At 34.2% G+C, this 27,701-nt stretch overlaps 2 protein-coding genes across 2 annotated transcripts; both read left to right on the top strand.

Moving 5' to 3' along the window:
• Window positions 1–344: 344 nt before the first annotated feature.
• Window positions 345–26,680, top strand: LOC131520798 (B-cell receptor CD22-like). The gene is made up of 9 exons (XM_058745311.1): window positions 345–399; window positions 1,114–1,458; window positions 1,557–1,805; window positions 3,945–4,202; window positions 4,287–4,529; window positions 4,608–4,698; window positions 4,854–4,899; window positions 5,066–5,307; window positions 22,603–26,680. The coding sequence occupies exons 1-9, from the start codon at window positions 345–347 to the stop codon at window positions 22,658–22,660; spliced, it is 1,587 nt and encodes a 528-aa protein (XP_058601294.1). The 3' UTR covers window positions 22,661–26,680.
• LOC131521564 (sialic acid-binding Ig-like lectin 14) lies at window positions 15,423–22,628 on the top strand. The gene is made up of 7 exons (XM_058746467.1): window positions 15,423–15,477; window positions 16,190–16,531; window positions 16,631–16,879; window positions 21,505–21,913; window positions 22,069–22,114; window positions 22,281–22,427; window positions 22,523–22,628. Exons 1-7 carry the CDS (start codon window positions 15,423–15,425, stop codon window positions 22,538–22,540), a joined length of 1,266 nt encoding a protein of 421 aa, XP_058602450.1. The 3' UTR covers window positions 22,541–22,628.
• Window positions 26,681–27,701: the final 1,021 nt, after the last annotated feature.

Raw genomic sequence — 27,701 nt, 5'->3', positions numbered from 1 at the left:
AAATTATTTGTCTTATTTCACTATTTTTCTTTAGTTTTAGTCCAGTAATGTTGTTCTCCTGTTGAGGGAGGGGCTGTGGTATTTCCGCTGATGGCCATTAAAACAGTGTTAACCACAAAACCCATTAATCTAAAGTTAAAGTTCATGTGTTAAAGTCATTCATTTTGTTTCTGTCGATCTGATGAGCTTCAAAACGGTAAGACAAACACACTCGTACTTCAATGAAAACTGATGATTGTGGCTCACATAACATGAGAAATGTTAAGAATAGGGTGCTGTACGCACACTACAAGTTCTGATTGTAAGTGCTGATTAATGCTGTATTATAGATATATGTTCTGCTGATGTCGGTCAGAATGGCTCCTCGTCTTCCTCTGATCGTTCTGCTCATGATTCACGGTGAGTCTCTGTTACATTCACATTACAAACATTGATGTTTTTATTTAAGGCCTCACATTGAGCGGCTGATGAGTACTTTCTTCTGTCCTGTACTCACATATTTTCTTTCAAACAGGAAGTTTGGCTGAGATACGTCAAAGGACTTGATCCTTTTATAAATATCCAAGTCTTTTGTTATTTGCCATTTGCTATTTTTTGCTGTTTTTAGGAGGGACATGCTCATTGTTCTGAACATCTGATTGGACAAAAATCAGCGTAACAATAGATTGTGAATATTTTCAGCTTATGTTCGCGGAAGTAAATGTGCATAAGTTAAATATTTATTGTGTCAAAGGAGGTCACTAGCATATAGATGAGATCAGAGATGGTAGACAAGCCACACAAATCACACTGGGTATTTGATAAATCAAGTTTGATCATTTTAGTCTTATTATTTGTTTTTTCATTATTTGATAGTGCAGCATGTTGTTCACGGCTGATTTCCTGGTTATTTTTTCACTCCTTTGTCTCTGTGCTTTTATTTGAGTTTTTCTGCAACACCCTTCATAAAAGCTGATGATGAACTTCATCATTTATCACTCAATAGATGCTGTGAAAATTAGCTCCTATTTCCAGTAATGAGTTGCTGTTTTAAAATAGTAAAAAAGTAACGCGTTCATGGTCTGTTGTAACTGATAAAACAACATTTTCATCCAGATGAATTCTGTGTTTCAGGGGTTTCTGGTGCTGGTTGGGGTGTGAGTTACAGTCCTTCACACATCTGTGCACTAAAGAACTCATCAGTGATAATGAACTGCACTTATACATACCCTACTGGACATAAGATCACGAAAGTGTTCTGGACCAAAGGACCTGTACAGGGTAAAGAGACTCCAGATCTGTCTGAGGACCATCAATACAGTCAGAGGCTTCAGTATCTGGGAGATAAACAGCAAAACTGCACCTTCAGACTGAGTCATGTGACACAGAAAGATGCACACGTGTACTGTTTCAGATTCATCACTGATAAACCTGATGGAAAATGGATTGGTCGTCCAGGAGTGACTCTTACTGTCACAGGTGACTTTCATGATGTTTCACTCTTCTTCTGTGCATTATGTTGAATAATAATCAGTGTATGACAGCAGCACTAGATATAATGTGTGTGTTGTGTTCAGATCTTCAGGTGGAGTCTCCTAAGAGAGTGACAGAGGGAGATTCAGTCCGTCTGACATGTAAAAGCAGCTGCGCTCTGACTGACGGAGCAACATTCATCTGGTACAGAAACTCACAGCCATTAACTGAGAGAAGAGACAGAAACAATCAACTCCTGCTGCAGTCAGTCAGAAGAGAGGATGCAGGCAGATATAGCTGTGCTCTACATGGACACACTTACATCTCTCCTGCTGTTCATCTGAACGTCACGTGTGAGTACAGATTGAGTTTTTCTTTAAATTTGTCTTTGAAAAGCCTTTTGTAGTTTATGTGTTTTTTAGTTTAAGACTACATATCTCTGGGGCAAAAGTCAAATCATCTTTATTTATATAACGCTTTTAACAATACAGATTGTGTCAAAGCACTTAACAGTATCAAATTGGAGGATAGAGTGTCAGTAATGTATAATGATAAGATTAAACACTACATTTTTTTCAATTTTCTCAAAAGTGTCACTAACACTGACACAGTTCATTGATGCTGTCGGCTCTCCTTCAGATCACTGTATTCTGCTGTGTTTAGTCATTCTGAATGCATCTCCATGGGGTCCTGTTTGGTATTGCAAATTGTAGTTATATATAAAAAAGCTATTTTTCTTCATAGTTTTTGCTGTTGTCATGTATGCATACATTGTGAAATAAGAAAACATTTAATTGTTTTTAATTTAAATTAAAAAATCTTGCAGAAAATACATTTGTGAGAATCATATTTGCTAAACAAAAATTAACTTTGGGGGCTCAAGCCCCTGCCCTTTTCAAAATTATTCAAAATTATTGTTATTTGTCTGAGTGCCCCTCAGCCAAATAACAATGATACTGTAGTCAATAAAACAAAATGCATTTGAATTAACATGACATTGTGCACAAAACGGTAACTAATCACTCAAAAGTCAGAAAATTCCTGTTTATTTTTTCATATCTGTCAATCTGAGGCGTTGCTATGGGTTTCGTGCAAATTAAGTTGAAAGAACGTTTGAGGAACAGCATATATTTTAAAAACGTTCCTCTAACGTCAGGAAAACTGGACAATTTGTATGTTCCCAGAACCAACACTGAATATTAGATGGACAGAAGGAAAAAAATAAACCAAGCAATATTTTAAACTTTTTTTCATCAGTAATCAAAGTTAGTGTATCGATTTAATTTAAAATCCATATATTATATATTTTAGAATATTACATACTTCATCAATGCTCGTTTGTCATGTATAATACACCAACCAATCATGATCTGGCACAAGACGTTGAGCAGTCATTTTCCGTTCTTATTCATAAATCGGTTGAAAATTACATGGGACAGACAAGCTTATTTGTGGAGCGATCTGGATCTGCGGTTTGTCTCATTTTATAAAACAAATTACATCGCTGAGAAAATGGATGCTAAATGACTACAAAAGCATGTCACAAAATCTTGCAGCACCAAAAGTTGCAATAATGGTAATCAGTATTCAATTAACTTACATTTATGTATGATGCGCCGTTTGCTATTTCATGAAACTATCATAGTTAATGAAGCCCAAGTGCCACCTACAGGCCTATTATGTGAAGTTTAGGCTGGCGAAATGGTGACATGAAAGGATTTTATTATATTAACATTTTTGATAAGCATTATGCAGCATTATGAAAGTGTCTTATGCTCATCAAACCTGCATTTATTTGATCAAAAATACAGAAAACAACTGTAATATTGTGAAATACTATTACAATTTAAAATAATGTTTATCTATTTTAACATACTTTAAAATATAATTTATTTCTGTGATCAAAGCTGAATTTTCAGCATTTTCACTCCAGTCTTCAGTGCATGATCCTTCAGAAATCATTCTAATATGCTGATGTATTATCAATATCGGAAACAGTTGTGCTGCTTATTTTTTATTTATTTATTTTGGAACCTGTGATACTTTTTTGGGGTTCATTGATAAATAAAAAAATAAAAAGAACAGCATTTATTCAAAATAGAGATGTTTTCTAACAATATCAATCTTTATGATGACTGTTTCTATCAATTTAGCAAATCTTTGCTGAATGAAAACAATTTCTTTAAAAAAAAAAAAAAGAAAAGAAAAAATACTGACCTCAAGCTTTTCAACATATATTGTTACAAAAGTTATATTTTAAATAAATGCTGTGCTTTTTAAACTTTTTATTAATCAAAGGATCCTGAAAAAAAGTATCACAGGTTTCCAACATTGATAATAAATCAGTATTGCATAAAATGTATTTTAAAGTATATTAAAATTTTGATCAAATAAATGCAGGCTTGATGACCATAAAGTACTTCTTGCAAAAAAAAAAATATATATATATATATACTTCTGTGTGTGTGTTTTTTTTTTGTTTTGTTTTTAAGATCCACCAAAGAGTGTCTCAGTGTCCATCAGTCCATCTGGTGAAATAGTGGAGGGAGATTCAGTGACTCTGATCTGCAGCAGTGATTCAAACCCACCTGCTCTGAACTTCAGCTGGTTTAAAGGAAGAACATTTGTAGGATCTGGAAAAAACTACAGAATCTCAAACATCAGCTCTGATCACAGTGGAGAATACAAGTGCAAGTCCAGAAATGAACACGGAGAGAAATACTCTGCTGCTGTGACTTTAAACGTCATGTGTAAGTATAAAACATATGATTTTTCCCCCCTCAGATTAGTAACTTCAAAATGCATCAGAGGTCTTGAATTGGATATTCTTATAGACCCACCCAGGAACGTCTCTGTGTCTATAACTGGATCTGGTGAAATAGTGGAGGGAGGTTCAGTGACTCTGATCTGCAGCAGTGATTCAAACCCACCTGCTCTGAACTTCAGCTGGTTTAAGGAGAATCAAAGCTCAGCTGTTGGATCTGGACAGAGTTTCAGTGCTCTACAGAGTGGACGCTTCTACTGTGAGGCTCACAATCAACATGGATCTCAGAGATCAGACGCTGTTACTGTCACAGGTGAAACTTTTATTAACACACTCCTGTATCTTCACATCATTCATCAGTTTGTTAATTATGATGATCTTCATCATTCAGTTCATCTTGGTGCTGGTACGAATGTGTTTGTGATCACAGCAGCATCTGGAGGAGGATTATTCATCATCATCATCCTCATCCTGTTTATAATGTGAGTTCAATAAAACACTGCAGTGATTATATATTTGTTCACTATTGTCCTGATATAGTAGAAAAATGGCTCAAATATGTTTATTATTAATTTTTAAGAACATCATTTTCTCTCTGTACGTTCATTAATATGATGTAACTGTCTGATTATAACAGGAGGAAACAAAAGACTGTTAAAACTGAAGATCTCAAAATGAAAGAGGTAAATCATTCAGACACAAAGCAACATTACAAAAAATCAATCAGTCAGCAGTTCTATCTGATCTGATGCTGTATTTGGTCTGAAAAGTTTGAGACCTGCTGCTGGGTAAAAGCTGTACCTCACCTCTGAAAAACACCGATCCATTGTGTATTCTCTCATATTTCAGAATGATCTCTATTCTGACGTGTCACAGAGAGTTTCAGAGCCTCTTTCTGAACCTGATACAGCCAGTGATGCTCTGTATGCCAATGTGAAACCCAGCAGAGGAACAACTCCTGAATCCAGAGATACTGAGGAGATGCAGAGCACAACTGTCCAACATCACCGAAAGAAAGAGACGAACAGACCAGAAGACAGTGAATGTCAGTATGACGATATAAGAGTTCATCAGCCTGATGCTGCCGTGAGGTGAGAAAAAAACAAATGAATCAAAACTAACTTAACTAGCACAAAGTAAACTAGCACTAACTTCACCAGCACAGATCATCTAATCTGAGCTGTAACATCACTGTTGTTCTGTTTGTTTGTTTTTAGGCAAATGTTTAAATTGCGGAAGACGTATCGGTGATCTACAGCAGCGTCAGATGAGTGATAGAGCAGCAAACACAAAGCCTGTGTTCAACTGTTCAATGAGCGATTTTTTGATAACTGCACAGCTGTGGAATATGGCAAGCCGTTTTAACTTTTATTCATTCTCAGGATATGACTTCTTGATATCAACAATTCAATTTTCACTAGTTAAAATGTTCATTCTTGATATCAGCAATTAGATTTCCACTAGTAACAATGGTTATTTTTGATATCAGCAATTACATTTCCACTAGTAACAATGTTAATTCTTGATATCAACAATTACATTTTCACTAGTTAAAATGCTAATTCTTGATATCAGCAATTAAATTGCTACTAGTAAAAAATATTATTCTTGATATCAAGAATTTATATCATGGTAATGGCAATAGGCAAGCCGTTTTGACTTTTATTCATTCGCAGGAAATGAATTCTTGATATCAACAATTCAATTTTCACTAGTTAAAATATTAATTCTTGATATCAGGAATTGGATTTCCACTAGTAACAATGGCTATTTTTGATATCAGCAATTACATTTCCACTAGTAACAATGTTAATTCTTGATATCAACAATTCAATTTTCACTAGTTAAAATGCTAATTGTTGATATCAAGAATTAAATTAAAGATATCAACAATTTAATTTTTGATATCAACAATTGTATTTTCACTAGTTAAATGTCACCATAGGCTGCCATTCAAAATCAATTGTTGATATCAAGAATTAATTTCTTACTAGTGACAATTAAATTGTTGATATCAAGAATTAAATTGTTGATATCAACAATTTAATTCTTGATATCAACAATTTAATTCTTGATATCAACAATTAAGTCTTGATATCAACAAAGCCAGTTGATATCTGAAATTGCCCTTGCAACTAGTGAAAATAGAATTACTGATATCTTAAATAACATTTTAACTAGTAAAAATACATTTACAGATATCAAGAAATGCCATTTTTACTAGCTAAAATATTAATTCTTGATATCAGGAATTGGATTTCCACTAGTAACAATGGTATTTTTGATATCAGCAATTACATTTCCACTAGTAACTATGGCAAGCCGTTTTAACTTTTATTCATTCTCAGGATATGACTTCTTGATATCAACAATTCAATTTTCAGTAGTTAAAATGTTCATTCTTGATATCAGGAATTAGATTTCCACTAGTAACAATGTTAATTCTTGATATCAACAATTACATTTTCACTAGTTAAAATGCTAATTGTTGATATCAAGAATTAAATTGTTGATATCAAGAATTAAATTGTTGATATCTGTAATTGTATTTTAACTAGTTAAATGTCACCATAGGCTGCCATTCAAAATCAATTGTTGATATCAAGAATTAATTTCTTACTAGTAACAATTTAATTCTTGATATCAGAAATACAATTCTTACTAGTAAAAATGTCTATTCTTGATATCAAGAATTTAATTGTTGATATCAAGAATTAATTTCTGATATCAACTATTTAATTCTTGATATCAACAATTAAATTCTTGATATCAACAATTAAATTGTTGATATCAATAATTTAATTTCTGATATCAACAATTCAATTCTTGATATCAACAATTCAATTCTTGATATCAGAATTAAATTGTTGATATCAAGAATTTAATTGTTGATATCAAGAATAGACATTTTTACTAGTAAGAATATGGCAAGCCGTTTTAACTTTTATTCATTCTCAGGATATGACTTCTTGATATCAACAATTCAATTTTCACTAGTTAAAATGTTCATTCTTGATATCAGGAATTAGATTTCCACTAGTAACAATGGCTATTTTTGATATCAGCAATTGCATTTCCACTAGTAACAATGTTAATTATTGATATCAACAATTACATTTTCACTAGTTAAAATGCTAATTGTTGATATCAAGAATTAAATTGTTGATATCTGTAATTGTATTTTCACTAGTTAAATGTCACCATAGGCTGCCATTCAAAATCAATTGTTGATATCAAGAATTAATTTCTTACTAGTAACAATTTAATTCTTGATATCAGAAATACAATTCTTACTAGTAAAAATGTCTATTCTTGATATCAAGAATTAAATTCTTGATATCAATAATTTAATTTCTGATATCAAGAATTGAATTGTTGATATCAAGAATTGGGAGGGTAATTTTGATATCAACAATTTAATTCTTGATATCAACAATTTAATTCTTGATATCAGAAATTAAATTGTTGATATCAAGAATTAAATTGTTGATAACAATTAATTAAATTGTTGATATCAAGAATTAAATTGTTGATATCAAGAATAGACATTTTTACTAGTAAGAATTGTATTTCTGATATGTGAAATTGGAATTTCAACTAGTAAGAAATGCGTTTTTGATATCTGTAATAGTTTTGTCACCCTTTTAACATTTAAACATATGTATTGCTGATATCAACAATTGAATTCTTGATATCAACAATTCCTTTTTGGATATGTGCATAGTAATGAATTCCTTTTTGGATATGTGCATAATTTAATGACGAGTGCCGCCCTTTATAAATGTTTATGGTGGATAGACGACAACGTACAGAGCCCAAAAGAGAACGGCACATTCGATTGCCCTCTCATGAAAATAAAACGTTCCTGTAGGCTATTTTTAATAATTATTTTGTCTTCATTTAGGCAGAGACTACTCATGATAACTCCGCCTACCAACGTGTCGTAGAATTAGAATACTGCAAAAAACTTCCAAACGCTGTCAGCTTCAGTGGCGCAGGTAGTAGAGCGTAAAGCAGAAAGTTTTTGACGCGATAAACGCGGGTTCGATTCCGCCTTCTGCCGACCTCGTTTTACTCTCTTTTTTACATCCCCTATCACATCGGAAAGGCATTTATTTTCAAGAAAAATTAAGGAAATATTCCAAAACTGGAAAATAACGTGTTGTTATTGGTTATAAAGGGTTAGTTGTATGGGCGGCATCCAGTTAATAATTTTAATACAAATTATCATTTACACTCAATACGCTATTATTGTATACTGTTTTATAATGTAGCCAACTACAGTACTGAGGTGCAGATATCGCCCACTATTTGCAATAAGTAGTACAAACAGCATCAAACTACTATTACTGCAAGAAAATATTACAATCATTAAATAGTGCATAAATATGCAATTTTCACTTACTGTAAATAGAATTCAATGTATTCACTGTTTTCAAATAGCCGAAATCAAATTCTAAACTATCAGCCATTTCAACTGGAAGATGAAGCCTGTGATATTAATTTCATTCACTAGAGGGAGCCACAGGATAAGGAATCATCCATAATAATAATAATAATGATAATAAGCAATGAACCAGATGGGCAAGATCAGTGACGCCTGCAGGTGTACGGCTGTATGCACTGTGCGTACCATGAAATATTTCAGCAGTAGATTATAGGCCCGTGTGTCCCGTATTTCTGTCGACTGAACCAGCCATGCCATTAATAATGAATGTATCAGACTTTTGCATGCCAAAGTCAATTTCTGCTAAACATTACGTCAAATAGAAAGAGAAAATCGTGCTCATAAGACTTCAACAATTTGTAGCCTATTTCACAAAGGGGAATACAACGAATTCATGACAATGTTTTACATTCAAGCTACCCATAAAATTTAAAGTGAAAAGTTCTTTAAAATCATCTGGAATGCAATAAAGTATTTTTAAAGCCGTTTTTAAAGCATTTGCTGCATGGATTAAAAAAAATAGGCTAATAAATACTTCACATATCAGACAAAATTGCGTTGCAGAAAATCCTTTAAAGTTTAAGGAATTCAGAGCAGAGCAACATAAAAATCAGAAAAAAAGTATAATCGGGCCTGTTTTAGGCTTTTCCTTATTTTTATATTTTAGACTGTGATGAAAAATGACTCGCCATCTCCTCATTGGACGTGCCTTTAGAGAGAAATGCATCTTTACGAATTACATAATGAAATAGTTTTGTTTTCGATTTGAATTATTTAGTTTTAAAGTAGTAATTTAAATCTTTCTATAGATATATTTCATGAGTTCACCCTTACATATAATAAACTGAGTAACGGTTATGCGTATTTGGCTTGCTGTCCGCAGGGTACTCCCCCTGTACAGGTAGAGGGGTCCGAGCTCTGCATTTAGCCCGGACCCAGAGCAAAAATTACGGCGTACGCCTATTTTAAGTTTCCACTATCAATAAAAAATGCAAGTGACCTCTCTGGCGCCTCCATGTCCTGCAAAGTGCGCTTCAGCTTCCACTCTTCACACAAACAATGAGATATGCACCTAGCGCACATTTATATAGTTCAAACATTTAAACTAACATTGTGATATGCTTGAACTGTTTATTTCTATAGATTTTATTTTAGGCAAGTCCTGATGATTTGAGAAGGCTATGATCAAACATAGGCTATGATCAGCTTACTGTGCCGCTGGCCGCTTGGTCGTTACTTCAACAACAACAACAAAAAACTTACATTTAACAAACAAAAACTGCTCCAAAAGTTTTTATAAATTAAATTTATAAAACGACCCCCCCACACACACACACACACAAAAAATAATAATCTGTGCAAGATTACATAATTCTTATTAAATCGTTGTCCATTTCCACTCCGAACCCACTACAATTGTTCATGTCTTAACTTTCAGAAGAGTGTATCAATGCAGTGTCAAATTTAAGGTAACATTGAAATGGCTGAGACAGACAGACAGATAGACTTTATCATTCATCTTGTCCACCGATACTTCAACAGCTGGACAACATGTTATATGAAAAATAATGCAAGTATTAGGATATTACAGTGTGTATCACGTTTGGTCCCAATGGTCAAGAAAATCCGAGCCGAATTGGGCAGAGTGCAAAAAATAAATAATAATAAATTCCAGCAAAACGTTAGAACTTTGTATGACGCAGTATTATGTTTTATTTTTCATTTTGGTTGTATTTCTTATTTGATGTATTAGAAGAAAGTGTAATGAAACCAAAAATAAACATTTGAAAAAACGACATTATTTTTTTATGTTATAGCTGAATGAATGCCTTGTTCATTTTTCCTTTAATTATCCGAAGGACTTGGTGACCAATAAAAAGAAACAGGATAAAATTACTTAAAAAAAAAAAAAAAAACGATTAAAAATAAATAAATATATCCAGCCGTAATTTCATGTTTCATTGACAAAACAAATAAATAATGGAGCCGTTTCTGCTGGACGTTCTTACGCCATCTTTGGCCAGTGCTGACGTAAGGATTATGGGAAAACCAGAACTCATTAATATTCATTAACTCATTACCATAGCTATTCTTACTAGTAAAAATGGCATTTCTTGATATCTGTAAATGTATTTTTACTAGTTAAAATGTTATTTAAGATATCAGTAATTCTATTTTCACTAGTTGCAAGGGCAATTTCAGATATCAACTGGCTTTGTTGATATCAAGAATTAAATAGTTGATATCAAGAATTAAATTCTTGATATCAACAATTTAATTGTCACTAGTGACAATGTTCATTTTTGATATCTGAAAATGTATTTCTGATATCAACAATTGGGAGGATATCAACAATTTAATTCTTGATATCAACAATTTAATTCTTGATATCAGAAATGAACATTGTCACTAGTGCCAATTAAATTGTTGATATCAAGAATTTAATTGTTGATATCAAGAATAGACATTTTTACTAGTAAGAATTGTATTTCTGATATGTGAAATTGGAATTTCAACTAGTAAGAAGTTAATTCTTGATATCAACAATTGATTTTCAATGGCAGCCTATGGTGACATTTAACTAGTGAAAATACAATTGTTGATATCAAAATTAAATTGTTGATATCAACAATTTAATTGTCACTAGTGACAATGTTCATTTCTGATATCAAGAATTAAATTGTTGATATCAAGAATTAAATTGTTGATATCCTCCCAATTGTTGATATCAGAAATACATTTTCAGATATCAAAAATGAACATTGTCACTAGTGACAATTAAATTGTTGATATCAAGAATTAAATTGTTGATATCAAAAATTACCCTCCCAATTCTTGATATCAACAATTCAATTCTTGATATCAGAAATTAAATTATTGATATCAACAATTTAATTCTTGATATCAAGAATTTAATTGTTGATATCAAGAATTAAATTGTTGATATCAAGAATTAAATTGTTGATATCAAGAATAGACATTTTTACTAGTACGAATTGTATTTCTGATATCAAGAATTAAATTGTTACTAGTAAGAAATTAATTCTTGATATCAACAATTGATTTTGAATGGCAGCCTATGGTGACATTTAACTAGTGAAAATGTAATTGTTGATATCAAGAATTAACATTGTTACTAGTGGAAATGCAATTGCTGATATCAAAAATAACCATTGTTACTAGTGGAAATCTAATTGCTGATATCAAGAATGAACATTTTAACTAGTGAAAATTGAATTGTTGATATCAAGAAGTCATATCCTGAGAATGAATAAAAGTTAAAACGGCTTGCCATATTCTTACTAGTAAAAATGTCTATTCTTGATATCAACAATTAAATTCTTGATATCAACAATTTAATTCTTGATATCAACAATTTATTTTCTGATATCAACAATTTAATTCTTGATATCAAGAATAGACATTTTTACTAGTAAGAAATTAATTCTTGATATCAACAATTGATTTTGAATGGCAGCCTATGGTGACATTTAACTAGTTAAAATACAATTACAGATATCAACAATTTAATTCTTGATATCAACAATTTAATTCTTGATATCAACAATTAGCATTTTAACTAGTGAAAATGTAATTGTTGATATCAAGAATTAACATTGTTACTAGTGGAAATCTAATTCCTGATATCAAGAATTAAAATTTTTCTAGTGAACAAGGGATGATCACAGTGACATCACACCATTCTCATACAGTGATCCTCACAGTGTGAGTAATATATGAGTTCATTGTGAATTCAAAATGTTGAGCAGGTTGAGAGGAGGCAGTTCAAATATCAGTCGCTGGGGGACATTCTACTTCCTGTTTCTCAACACAATCACAGAGATATCACATGGTGAGCTTACAGCATAAGTACACAGCTAACAGATTTCTGTTATAAGAACCTTCTCCAAACATACAACTGACTTCCAGACACAGCCTTCGATGAAATCAACTGAAATAAACGAATCACCAGCTTCACTCATTATTAACCAGACTGACTTTATTTCTGTCAGACATCTTCAAAAGCGCTTATTGAGAATTAACAGAGATTTAGATGATGATGTTTTATTGTTTTGTTTGACGTTACCATCGTGGTGATTAGTGTTTACTTTAGTTGGGCTCTTGACCCTTGGCTTTATAACATTATATTTTTTGGGGCTGCTGTAACTGTGTTTGTGAAGCACATTTGTTATGGCAAGGAAAACCAAAAGAGACTGCAACCAGGTGATATTGGTTTGTTGTTGATGATAACAACACAGTCATCACCTACACTCAATATGCAGTATTGGTGAGATTTTATTAATCTAAAGTTTCTAAATATAATAGCTCTGTGATTATACAGCATAGGATCCAGCAGTCTCATAATCAGTTATGAAGGATTATAAAAGCATAAGACGCAAACATTACTAACTACTCTGTCATTTAAACACAAAGAGAGACATCAAGAACCAGTGTATGAATCTCAACAATGGTGACAATCAAAAGCTTCATCCTGCAATGCATGCTGGGTACCTAGTCTCTGTGCAGTGAGTGCACTTTGACCTCACATTAGTATGAGCACACAGTGAGGCGCTGTGAGGTTACACTTTTAGCTCACTGTTACCTCACATTGTGACCTCATCACGAGTATCCTGTGAGCTCATGGTGACATCACTGTGAGATCGAATTGTTGACTGGGGAACAAAGTGTAGAGGTGATGTAAATAAGAGATTAATTATGCACAGATTCATTGATTATAGCAGAATTAGAGGTCGCGATAAAATGAAATGAGTGACAGCTTTTTAAGGAAGTGCGCTTTCTTTGCTGTAGCCTATTCTCCATTCAGAATTTGAATAAAAGTTTTGTTTTTCATGCTGCCAAGAGAACCAATGTGGCGTACTTGCAACAAACTTTCGGAAGTGACATCCGCATATTCTCTTGAAATCGCAGTTGTGATTCATAACTATGGGGGACTGGACAAAATATGATATGTCAGAATAGATGTGCATAAAGGCAAAGCAACCTCACTAATTTCAGGTCAATTTAAAAAAAAAAAAAAAACAGGGTCGCTCTTTAAAAAGTTTGAAAACCACTGGTTTAGAACATAAGCTGAGGTAGATTTTTGTCCCTTAAGAATTTTTTTGTTATAATTGAAGTTATTTAGGGAAAGAGCAATTATTATTATTATTTTTATTTATTTTATTTTTTTTTTCGATAAACCACTGTTTAATCCCAAAAAAAAAAAGCAATTTTATATTTAGCTTTTTCCCCTGCTGTACCGAAACCATACCGAACCTGAGACATCAAAACCGTGGTACCTACTGAACCGTCATGTTTGTGTACCGTTACACCCCTATTATGTATATATCAATACACACAAACATTATATATTTTGAAAATATTTACATGTATTTACATTATAAATTGTATGAATATAAATTTGTACTTGTATAAAAATATATTCAAAATATAAACATAACATATTTTTCTTAAATACATACATGCATGTGTGTGTATTTCTATATACATAATAAATATACATAGTACACACATAGTAGTGGGCACTTGTGCAATGTAATCAATGATATATTATGTAAACAAAAACTTTTATTTTAGATGCAAATAATCGTTTGACAGAACTATCAATTTTTGTATTTTTTTACTCTATTGTTTGGGGTGTTGATAAATTAAATGCAATCTGTGGTGATGTCATAAGCATGTTGCATTGTGGTCTGTGGATCGGCCTGAAGTGTGCAAATGAAGCAGACTTGCTCACTCTGTCAAAATGGAGGGGTTGAGGCTTTGTCCATATAAACTTCCCTCGTCCACGTCACTGGTAGCGGGGATTCCCGCGAGGGGAAGTGCTTATTGACGTTTGTGAGTGTGCCCAAAATCATAGTGGAATGCCGCCATAGTAGAGGTTCATGTGTCAGAAGACTTTAGTAGCTTATAAAAGATTGCAGAGCTGATAGACATGAACTAAAAGCCACACAATTCACATTTGGATATCACTGAGCTTGATATCAACGCTGATTGTTTTGTTAGTCTTAACTGTTTTGTGTTTGATTATTTGCTCTGTTTTCACACTTCTGTCTCTGTGTGTTTATTTCTGCAATATCCTAATCTAAACTGATGAAGTCATTCGCACTGATGTCAGTGATGTTCAGTGGGCAATAGGAGTTTTTTTTTTAATCTACAACATATTTCTGCTTTTACTCTGAACTGCTTAACAAAATAATAATAATGCAACTTCAAAATAGACAATGTATAATTTAATGGTCTCAAAGTTATCTTATTTGTGATCATCTCATATGTGTTGTACAAACCCTCAAACTACCATCAGAGATCACCATCTCTGACCTACTGACAACTAGCCTCTGACTACTGACCTCAACATTCATGTGTCACCTGTAAATCACCAGTATTAAAAATAATGAAATTATTTGTCTTATTTCACTATTTTTCTTTAGTTTTAGTCCAGTAATGTTGTTCTCCTGTTGAGGGAGGGGCTGTGGTATTTCCGCTGATGGCCATTAAAACAGTGTTAACCACAAAACCCATTAATCTAAAGTTAAAGTTCATGTGTTAAAGTCATTCATTTTGTTTCTGTCGATCTGATGAGCTTCAAAACGGTAAGACAAACACACTCGTACTTCAATGAAAACTGATGATTGTGGCTCACATAACATGAGAAATGTTAAGAATAGGGTGCTGTACGCACACTACAAGTTCTGATTGTAAGTGCTGATTAATGCTGTATTATAGATATATGTTCTGCTGATGTCGGTCAGAATGGCTCCTCGTCTTCCTCTGATCGTTCTGCTCATGATTCACGGTGAGTCTCTGTTACATTCACATTACAAACATTGATGTTTTTATTTAAGGCTTCACATTGAGCGGCTGATGAGCACTTTCTTCTGTCCTGTACTCACATATTTTCTTTCAAACAGGAAGTTTGGCTGAGATACGTCAAAGGACTTGATCCTTTTATAAATATCCAAGTCTTTTGTTATTTGCCATTTGCTATTTTTTGCTGTTTTTAGGAGGGACATGCTCATTGTTCTGAACATCTGATTGGACAAAAATCAGCGTAACAATAGATTGTGAATATTTTCAGCTTATGTTCGTGGAAGTAAATGTGCATAAGTTAAATATTTATTGTGTCAAAGGAGGTCACTAGCATATAGATGAGATCAGAGATGGTAGACAAGCCACACAAATCACACTAGGTATTTGATAAATCAAGTTTGATCATTTTAGTCTTATTATTTGTTTTTTCATTATTTGATAGTGCAGCATGTTGTTCACGGCTGATTTCCTGGTTATTTTTTCACTCCTTTGTCTCTGTGCTTTTATTTTTGCTTTTCTGCAACACCCTTCATAAAAGCTGATGATGAACTTCATGATTTATCACTCAATAGATGCTGTGAAAATTAGCTCCTATTTCCAGTAATGAGTTGCTGTTTTAAAATAGTAAAAAAGTAACGCATTCATGGTCTGTTGTAACTGATAAAACAACATTTTCATCCTGATGATTTCTGTTTCAGGGGTTTCTGGTGCTGGTTGGGGTGTGAGTTACAGTCCTTCACACATCTGTGCACTAAAGAACTCATCAGTGATAATGAGCTGCACTTATACATACCCTACTGGACATAAGATCACGAAAGTGTTCTGGACCAAAGGACCTGTAATAAAGGGTACAGAGCCCCCAGATCTGTCTGAGGACCGTCAATACAGTCAGAGGCTTCAGTATCTGGGAGATAAACAGCAGAACTGCACCATCAGACTGAGTCATGTGACACAGAAAGATGCACACGTGTACTGTTTCAGATTCACAACTGATAAAGATAAATGGGTTGGTTATCCAGGAGTGACTCTTAATGTCACAGGTGACTTTCCTGAGGTTTCACTCTTCTTCTGTGCATCATGTTGAATAATAATCCGTGTATGACAGCAGCACTAGATATAGATGTGTGTGTTGTGTTCAGATCTTCAGGTGGAGTCTCCTGAGACAGTGACAGAGGGAGATTCAGTCCGTCTGACATGTAAAAGCAGCTGCGCTCTGACTGACGGAGCAACATTCATCTGGTACAGAAACTCACAGCCATTAACTGAGAGAAGAGACAGAAACAATCAACTCCTGCTGCAGTCAGTCAGAAGAGAGGATGCAGGCAGATATAGCTGTGCTGTACATGGACACACTTACATCTCTCCTGCTGCTCATCTCAGTGTCACATGTGAGTACAGATTGAGGTTTTCTTTAAATTTGTCTTTGAAAACTTTTTTGTAGTTTATGTGTTTTTTTAGTTTAAGACTACATATCTCTGGGGCAAAAGTCAAGTCATCTTTATTTATATAGCGCTTTTAACAATACAGATTGTGTCAAAGCACTTAACAGTATCAAATTGGAGGATAGAGTGTCAGTAATGTATAATGATAAGATTAAACACTCAATTTTTTTCAATTTTCTCAAAAGTGTCACTAACACTGACACAGTTCATTGATGCTGTCGGCTCTCCTTCAGATCACTGTATTCTGCTGTGTTTAGTCATTCTGAATGCATCTCCATGGGGTCCTGTTTGGTATTGCAAATTGTAGTTATATATAAAAAAGCTCTTCACAAGTGTAAGAGTTATTTTTCCTCATAGTTTTTGCTGTTGTCATGCATGCATACATTGTGAAATAGGAAAACATTTAATTATTTTTAATTTAAATTAAAAACCCTTGCAGAAAATACATTTGTGAGAATCATATTTGCAAAATAAAAATTAATTTTGGGGGCTCAAGCCCCTGCCCTTTTTCAAAATTATTCAAAATTATTGTTATTTGTCTGAGTGCCCCTCAGCCAAATAACAATGATACTGCAGTCAATAAAACAAAATGCATTTGAATTAACATGACATTGTGCACAAAACGGTAACTAATCACTCAAAAGTCGGAAAATTCCTGTTTATTTTTACATATCTGTCATATCTGTTGCTATGGGTTGCGTGCATTTTGCTTGACTGACTGATATTCCACAGTATGTTCAAAAACCACAGCCCAGCTAACAGAATTTTGTTATAAGAACGTTCTCCAAATATTCAGTGTTGGTTCTGGGAACATAAAAAATGTCCAGTTTTCTTGATGTTAGAGGAACGTTTTTATAAGGTATGATGTTCCTCAAACGTTCTTTCAACTTAATTTTGATTTAAAATTCAACATTCTAGGACTGTTGATTTGTAACATTCCAAGAACAAAAATATCCAGTTTCCTTAATGTTAGTAGAATGTTATTTAAAGGTTAGTATGATGTTCCTGAAACATTCTTTCAATCATTCAAACACCTGCTGTGAACAAGCACTGAAAGAAAGAGAAATAAGAACACAAACTACAACTTTCTTCAGCCACAGCCTTAGATGAACTGAAGATAAAAGACATTAAATCTCTCAAGATCTGATTAAACAACTCCATAAACAGCATTACCAGCTTCAGTTATTACTAACCAGATTGACTTTATTTCTGTCAGACAACTACATAAGTTATTATGGAGAATTAACAGAGGTTTAGATGTTGGTGTCTTATTGAAAATGTTTCGTTTTGGGGTCACCATCATGGAGATTGGAGTTTGCTTTAGTTGGGCTCTTGACCCTTGACTTTTGTTGAATTGCTTCGTTTGCAGCAATTGCAAGTGTTTTCAGAAAACATTTCTATGTTGATAAAGCAAATCAACATGTAAAAAATAAACCAAGCAATATTTTAAACTTTTTTTCATCAGTAATCAAAGTTAGTGTGTCGATTTAATTTAAAATCCATATATTATATATTTTAGAATATTACATACTTCATCAATGCTCGTTTGTCATGTATAATACACCAACCAATCATGATCTGGCACAAGACGTTGAGCAGTCATTTTCCGTTCTTATTCATAAATCGGTTGAAAATTACATGGGACAGACAAGCTTATTTGTGGAGCGATCTGGATCTGCGGTTTGTCTCATTTTATAAAACAAATTACATCGCTGAGAAAATGGATGCTAAATGACTACAAAAGCATGTCACAAAATCTTGCAGCACCAAAAGTTGCAATAATGGTAATCAGTATTCAATTAACTTACATTTATGTATGATGTGCCGTTTGCTATTTCATGAAACTATCATAGTTAATGAAGCCCAAGTGCCACCTACAGGCCTATTATGTGAAGTTTAGGCTGGCGAAATGGTGACATGAAAGGATTTTATTATATTAACATTTTTGATAAGCATTATGCAGCATTATGAAAGTGTCTTATGCTCATCAAACCTGCATTTATTTGATCAAAAATACAGAAAACAACTGTAATATTGTGAAATACTATTACAATTTAAAATAATGTTTATCTATTTTAACATACTTTAACCTCTTAACTGTCACCGTCCACCCTGTGGGACGCCTACCTTTACTTCACTATTTTACAATTAAATCCTAATCTAATCATGACAAACTATATATCGTTGGAAAGGTCTAAGACTCCTAAATAGGTATTTTACCACTTTTTCTGTTAAAAATTATGTAGGAAAAGTAATAGATTAATTTATGACCAGAGGTGTCAAATCCAGGGTCAGAAAGTAAAAGTCCTGCCATGTGTTTATTCCACCCATGAACTCAGCAGCTGATTTCACCAGAGGAGGAACCAACTCATTCCTTTCAAGTCACAAGCAAGTTTCGAGTCAAATCCCAAGACCTCAACGAGTTGAGGTAATTAAGAGATAATTGAGAGACTAATTAAATGTTGATTGTGCATTAGTGATGAACACCTGCTGTTATTGAGAATCACAGAGGATCAGATGTTGATGTTTTATTGGTTAAAATGATGCCACCATCATGGAGATCAGTGTTTGCTTTAGTTGGGCTCTTGACCCTTTTAGTAACTGAGAATGGATTGCTTTTAAGCAATTGAAATATTGCTTCACAACAAACATTTGCACATTGCTGAATTAAAAGCTTGAGGAAGCAGATGAGCTTACACTTTTGGCTTTTATGTCACTTGAATGAACATCATGAAGGTGTCTCTCTTTGGTTTATTTACTGACGTTCAGCCGTTACAGAACTGCAGGAATTTACTATTAAACAAATGCCATCGTAATATTAAATATTGGAAAAAATTAAGAATTATATTGCTCAGGCTTTTAGACATGAACACTTATCATACGATCCTCAACAGTGGTGACAATAATTATTCATACTGTGGTGTTACCCAGCATGCATTGCAGCATGAAGCATTTTGTTGATTGTCACCATTGTTGAGATTCATACGCTGGTTCTTGATGTCTGTGTGTGTCTGAGTAGGACTGGAGTTTAAATATTTAAATGCATTAGATTTAAAATTATTTCTCTATAACTACTACAGCAGTAAATTCATTGCGTACTGTGGTTTCACAGAGTTGTTTATTCAAAAGCAGAACATAAATTAAAAAAATGAAAAATGTTGTATGTGCATATATATATATATATATATATACACACTCAGTATATTGGATGCAAACAGGTAAGCACCTGATGATTACCTCATCATATGATAACAACTAACAGTTGCTCACTGCACAGCACTGATCTCTCCGCTTTACAACAGCACATGCATTGCTACAGAGAGATCTAACACAGGAGTCAAGGGTCAAGAGCCCAACTAAAGCAAACACTGATCTACATGATGGTGGTATCATTTTAACCAATAAAACATCAACATCTGATCCTCTGTGATTCACAGTAACAGCAGGTGTTCATCACTAATGCACAATCATCATTTAATTAGTCTCTCAATTATCTCTTAATTACCTCAACTCGTTGAGGTCTTGGGATTTGACTCGAAACTTGCTTGTGACTTGAAAGGAATGAGTTGGTTCCTCCTCTGGTGAAATCAGCTGCTGAGTTCATGGGTGGAATAAACACATGGCAGGACTTTTACTTTCTGACCCTGGATTTGACACCTCTGTTTATGACAAGAGTGCACCTGAAAAAAATCTACATCATGACATGAATTCTGACCTTTGTCACAGAAAGTCTTCTTAGTTGCCTTTTTCTCTATCACGAATTAGAAATCATAAGAAATTATTTATCAGTAGAAAACTTAAAATTTCAAAATTCATCCTTTGAAACCCATTTTAAAATCAGACATTGCATTACCATGTAAATGGTACATTAAAATCATGTTACAAAATATTTTCATTCATGAATTATAAAAAATTAAGTTTGGATAGTGCACTATAATGTCTCTGTTCAAAACTGTGGGTGACAGTTAAGGGGTTAAAATATAATTTATTTCTGTGATCAAAGCTGAATTTTCAGCATTTTCACTCCAGTCTTCAGTGCATGATCCTTCAGAAATCATTCTAATATGCTGATGTATTATCAATATCGGAAACAGTTGTGCTGCTTATTTTTTATTTATTTATTTTGGAAACTGTGATACTTTTTTGGGGTTCATTGATAAATAAAAAAATAAAAAGAACAGCATTTATTCAAAATAGAGATGTTTTCTAACAATATCAATCTTTATGATGACTGTTTCTATCAATTTAGCAAATCTTTGCTGAATGAAAACAATTTCTTTAAAAAAAAAAAAAAGAAAAGAAAAAATACTGACCTCAAGCTTTTCAACATATATTGTTACAAAAGTTATATTTTAAATAAATGCTGTGCTTTTTAAACTTTTTATTAATCAAAGGATCCTGAAAAAAAGTATCACAGGTTTCCAACATTGATAATAAAATGTATTTTAAAGTATATTAAAATTTTGATTAAATAAATGCAGGCTTGATGACCATAAATTACTTCTTGCAAAAAAATATATATATATATATATATATACTTCTGTGTGTGTGTTTTTTTTTTTTTTTTTTAGATCCACCAAAGAGCATCTCAGTGTCCATCAGTCCATCTGGTGAAATAGTGGAGGGAGGTTCAGTGACTCTGAGCTGCAGCAGTGATTCAAACCCACCTGCAGAAATCAGCTGGTTTAAGGAGAATCAAAGCTCAGCTGTTGGATCTGGACAGAGTTTCAGTGCTCTACAGAGTGGACGCTTCTACTGTGAGGCTCACAATCAACATGGATCTCAGAGATCAGACGCTGTTACTGTCACAGGTGAAGCTTTTATTAACACACTCCTGTATCTTCACATCATTCATCAGTTTGTTAATTATGATGATCTTCATCATTCAGTTCATCTTGGTGCTGGTACGAATGTGTTTGTGATCACAGCAGCATCTGGAGGAGGATTATTCATCATCATCATCCTCATCCTGTTTATAATGTGAGTTCAATAAAACACTGCAGTGATTATATATTTGTTCACTATTGTCCTGATATAGTAGAAAAATGGCTCAAATATGTTTATTATAAATTTTTAAGAACATCATTTTCTCTCTGTACGTTCATTAATATGATGTAACTGTCTGATTATAACAGGAGGAAACAAAAGACTGTTAAAACTGAAGATCTCAAAATGAAAGAGGTAAATCATTCAGACACAAAGCAACATTACAAAAAATCAATCAGTCAGCAGTTCTATCTGATCTGATGCTGTATTTGGTCTGAAAAGTTTGAGACCTGCTGCTGGGTAAAAGCTGTACCTCACCTCTGAAAAACACCGATCCATTGTGTATTCTCTCATATTTCAGAATGATCTCTATTCTGACGTGTCACAGAGAGTTTCAGAGCCTCTTTCTGAACCTGATACAGCCAGTGATGCTCTGTATGCCAATGTGAAACCCAGCAGAGGAACAACTCCTGAATCCAGAGATACTGAGGAGATGCAGAGCACAACTGTCCAACATCACCGAAAGAAAGAGACGAACAGACCAGAAGACAATGAATGTCAGTATGACGATATAAGAGTTCATCAGCCTGATGCTGCCGTGAGGTGAGAAAAACAACTTAAACAGCACAGATCTGAGCTATAACACTGTTGCGCTCCTGTTTTTGATTATTATTTTTTTTTAGGCAATCAAATGTTCAAACTGTGGAAGACGTATCGGTGATCTACAGCAGCGTCAGATGAGTGATAAAGCAGCAAACACAAAGCCTGTGTTCAACTGTTCAATGAGCGACTGTTTGATAACTGCACAGCTGTGGAATAATTTACTCATCTGTTCTCACCACAACCACTGAAGATAATTAAAACCCACAAGATTCATTTGTTCTCATCACAACCACCGAAAACATGTTCAACACCCAAATTTCCTTTGACACTTTGTGAGAGAATGATGGTCATTGTGTGCTAGCCTGTTTCTTTCTCTTTTTTTGGTGATTTGTTTTAATATTTGCCTCTGTTTTGAAATCTATAGAAGCCCGTTTCCGCCAAAAAAGAAAAAAAACGTTATTGCGATTTTTGTGTTCATCACTAATGCACAATCATCATTTAATTAGTCACTTAATTATCTCATTAACTTTAACTCTTTGAGGACTTGGGATTTGACTCGAGACTCGTTTGTGACTTGAAAGGAATGAGTTGGTTCCTCCTCTGGTGAAATCAGCTGAGTGTTCATGGGTGGAATAAACACATGGCAGGACTTTTACTCTTTGGCCCCTGGACTTTACACCTCTGTCTGCTCTAAATAGTATTGAAAATTACTAATATCACATAGAATTTAGGATGGATAGTATGCACATTGGGACGCATGCATGGTCCATCAGCGAAGATCAGGTGATCAGATGATTTATTTACTAAAGGAGATGTAACCTGTCAATCATATGTGGCTCCGCCCACAGAGCTCATGATTGGTTCCTTTGTGCTCTGCCTCTTAATGCAGCATATTCCTATTGATCTGAACAGGCAATAACATGAAGAAAAGTTAATCAACAACATTATAAAACCTTCCACAAGATACATAAATCAGTCAAACTAGTACTGAAGAGAGTTCTATGGATTATATTGAGAATAGCAGCAGGTTCAGACACTTACTGATGTATTGTCATGTTTAGGAGATGGTGACAACCCAGTCAACACGTGAGATCACGCGATGATCACAGTGATATCACACCATTCTCATACAGTGATCCTCACAGTGTGAGTAATATATGAGCTCATTAGCAGTTCAAATATCAGTCACCGGGGGACATTCTACTTCCTGTTTCTCAACACTATTACAGAGATATCACAGTGCTCTCACATGATGAGCTCATGAGTGCACGCCCAGCTAACAGATTTCTGTTATAAGAACCTTCTCCAAACATACAACTGACTTCCAGACACAGCCTTCGATGAAATCAACTGAAATAAAAGAATACATTAAATCTCTGAAGATCTCAGCAGATAATGATTAAACAACTCCACAAACAGCATCACCTGCTCCACTCATTACTAACCAGACTGACTTTATTTCTGATATCTACAAAAGCACCTATTGAGAATGATATGTTTTATTTTATTATTTTTTGATGTTACCATCAAAGTGATTAGTGTTTGCTTTAGTTGGGCTCTTGACCCTTGACTTTATAACATTATATTTTTTTGGGCTGCTGTAACTGTGTTTGTAAAGCACATTTATTATGGCAGGTAACACCAAAAAGACACTGCAACCAGGTGACATTGGTTTGTTGTTGATAACAATAAAATCATCGCCTAGATTCAGTATCCAGTCTTTGTGAAGTGTTATTAATCTGAACATTTTAATTATAACAGCTTTTTGATTATACAGTATAGGGTCAAACAGTGTAATAATTTATGAATGATTTTAAAAGCATAAATCACAAACATTTTGAACTTTGGTGTCATTTAAAAACAAAGAGAGACATCAAGAATCAGTGTATGAATCTCAACAATGGTGACAGTCAAAAGCTTCATGCTGCAGTGCATGCTGGGTATCTAGTCTCTGTGCAGTGAGTGCACTTTGACCTCACATTAGTATGAGCACACAGTGAGGGCGCTGTGAGGTTACACTTTTAGCTCACTGTTACCTCACATTGTGACATCATCACGAGTATCCTGGGAGATCATGGTGACATCACTGTGAGATCACATTGTTGACTGGGAAGGTAACACGTTTACAAAGTAGGCTATCATTTACAGTTGTGCTCAAAATTATTCATACCCTCGGTAAATATGATCAAAGAAGGCTGTAAAAATAAGTCTGCATTGTTTATCCATTTGATCTTTCATTAAAAAAATATATATAACCTATCATTTAAGTAAAAAAAAGTGAAAGTGGGGGAAAATCACATTATGAAATAAATGTTTCTCTCCAACACACAATGGTCACAATGGTACAAATTCTTATGATTAAAATATCTCTGAAGTATATTCCCATTCATATTAGCATTTTTTTTTTTTTTATTACACCATTGTGACTAGGAGCATGAAATTATCCAGCCATGGCCAAATTCCCTTAATCATGCATCACAATGAGAAAAATCAAAGTATATATTTCTGGTGTGCAGCAAAGGATTAGGCCTACTGAACTTCACAAATTAGAAAGTGTCTGTTAGAAAAACATTAAAATTCCTATTTTCACCATCAGGGCAATAATTAAAATTTTACAATCAACAGAAAATGTTATGAATCTGACCGGAAAAGGACATGTGTCTATATCATCCTAATGCACGGTGAGAAGGAGAGTTTGAGTGGCCAAAGACTCTCCAAGGACCACAGCTGGAGAATTGCAGAAAATAGTTGAGTCTCAAGGTCAGAAAGCATCAAAAAAAAAAAATCATCAAACAGCACCTACATCACCACATGTTGTTTGGGAAAGTTTCAAGAAAAAATCTAGAAAGGAAAATGCTCTCATCCAAAACTCCAGCATATTCAGTTATCAGACACGACTGGAACATCAAATGGTACTGGCTTCTGTGGTCAGATGAAACTAAAAAATTAGCTTTTTAGCAGCAAACACTCAAGATGGGTTTGGTGAACACAGGGATAAAAAGTACCCCATGTGTACAATGAAATATACTGCTGTATTCTTGATGTTGTGGGTCTACATTTCTGCTGGAGGTCCTGGACATCTTGTTCAGACACATGGCATCATGGATTAAATCAAATAACAGAAAAAAAAGTCTAAACCTGACTGCCTCTGTTGGAAATTTTATAATGGGCCGTGGTTGGTTCTTCCAACAGGACAATGATCCACAAACATCAAAATCAACACAAAAATGGGTCACTGAGAACAAAACCAAGCTTCTGCCATGGCTGTCTCAGTTCCCTGCCTGAACCCTAAAATGAGTGAACTGAAGAGAAGAAGCACCAACATGGAGCTGTGAATCTAAAGGATCTGGAGTGATTCTGGATGAAGGAATGGTCTCTGATCTCTTGTCAGGTGTTCTCTATGTAGCGGGAAATTTCACTACAACGTAGGGGTAAGATTATGTTCTGCGATATATCTTGGACGACTAGGGAAATGACAAGATCTAGGTCTTCAAATCCTAGTACATTTAATTCCTGTACTTATTTATTTATGTTTTTTATCTGCCTTGCTGAGTATGCTTTTGTCTTCTGTAACAGCGACTGATGGGGATTGAGGCTCTGGAGTTTAATAATGTACACGGTAGCTCCCAGAGTATGAGGTAATATTAACCCTTCTTCCCCTCTATCAGCCCACAAGACAGGAGGAATGCCCCTACTCCAAGATAACAGAAGTTTGGGTTTATTTTGACAGTGTTTGGTTAGCACCTTAGAAAACACAAGAATAATAGAGAATAAAGAAATGCAAATAAACTCTTCACTTGAAAATTAAAGATGTAAATGTACAAAAAATAATAAATTTTTACTTAACTCAAACTTGCATTCAGAGTTACTTGGTTTACTACTGTAATCCCCACAACAATCAGAATCAAGGAAACAGTTCCCTCAGAAAGTTCAGATGATATTCAGTTAAATCAACAGTTCGTAGAAAATATTTTACATCTCACATCACTGACTTTTTATATGACAATCAACATACCTGAGTAACAGTCATGACCCAATATTAGTCTTTTACCTCGCCGTAGGACTGGGCTGGTGTTGGAGTGTCCATATATGGCAGGGTAATCAGTTCAACCAATGAAACCTGTTAATATTAAGTCTTTTCCTTTTAGAAAAAAACAAGCAAGAACGATCCAGAGAAAATCAGCACAAATCACTGTCTATGCGAATGTTTCCGGAAGCAGGAAAAAAACCTCAAAAAAAACACAGGTGCAGTTTTGTTCAAAAGCCAGCTCTGTTCCCAGTTCAGAAAGTCTATTCAAGTGTCCGTAAAAATAATAATAATTTCAACCGTCTTGAGATGAAAACACCATAGAACGTCCAAAAAGTTCAACTATGAAATAGAGAAAAGAAAGGTTCAGAGGATACGTCCCAGAGCAATTGTTTAATGCTCAGAACAGGAAAATCAGTACTGTCAAAAAAAACATCAAAGAGTCTGCAATGCCATTCGCGTCCACCCAGCAGCAGTAACGTGTCAAAAACGGCATGTGAAGAACTTTCTCGAAACAATAACAGCAGAGGCCACCCGTTCAGAACTCAGCTTCATTTCAACAACAAAAATACTGTCCGTATATTTCTTCCGGATGTCAACTGTGGTTGAACAAAAATGAAGAAGCTCACAGTACTCAGCTCTCTTTGGACGGAGACAAACACTCGCACAAACGCCATCTCGGTAAACGCGATGAGTAACGCCCCTCTCTTGTCGCACAAACACACAATTCGGTTCCGCAGCAATCACACTCCCGTGATAAGACTCGCAACAGCACAACAAGCTCGGTCCAGCTCTTCGTCAGCTCCCCTCGACACTTGCCAAATGCTGTCCACGTCACAGCGAAGGAATCACAATAAGTGGGCTTTATTTTCCGATCTCAGTCTTTCCTAAAAAAACCCTTCAAAACAAATGTCTTTAAATACCTCCACATCTAACCTCATCAGGCATTATAGGAGAAAACTCAGAGCAGGTATATTGGCCAAAGGAAGTTGCAAAAATTATTGAATTAATTGTGGCCATTGTGTATTAGAGAGAAACATTTATTTCATAATGTGATTTTCCCCCACTTTCACTTTTTGTAACTTAAATGATAGGTTATATATATATTTTTAATGAAAGATCAAATGGATAAACAATGCAGACTTATTTTCA

The sequence above is a fragment of the Onychostoma macrolepis genome, chromosome 01, assembly GCF_012432095.1.
Source record: "Onychostoma macrolepis isolate SWU-2019 chromosome 01, ASM1243209v1, whole genome shotgun sequence".
Classification (NCBI taxonomy): domain Eukaryota; kingdom Metazoa; phylum Chordata; class Actinopteri; order Cypriniformes; family Cyprinidae; genus Onychostoma; species Onychostoma macrolepis.
This window is presented reverse-complemented; position numbering and strand designations above follow the sequence as displayed.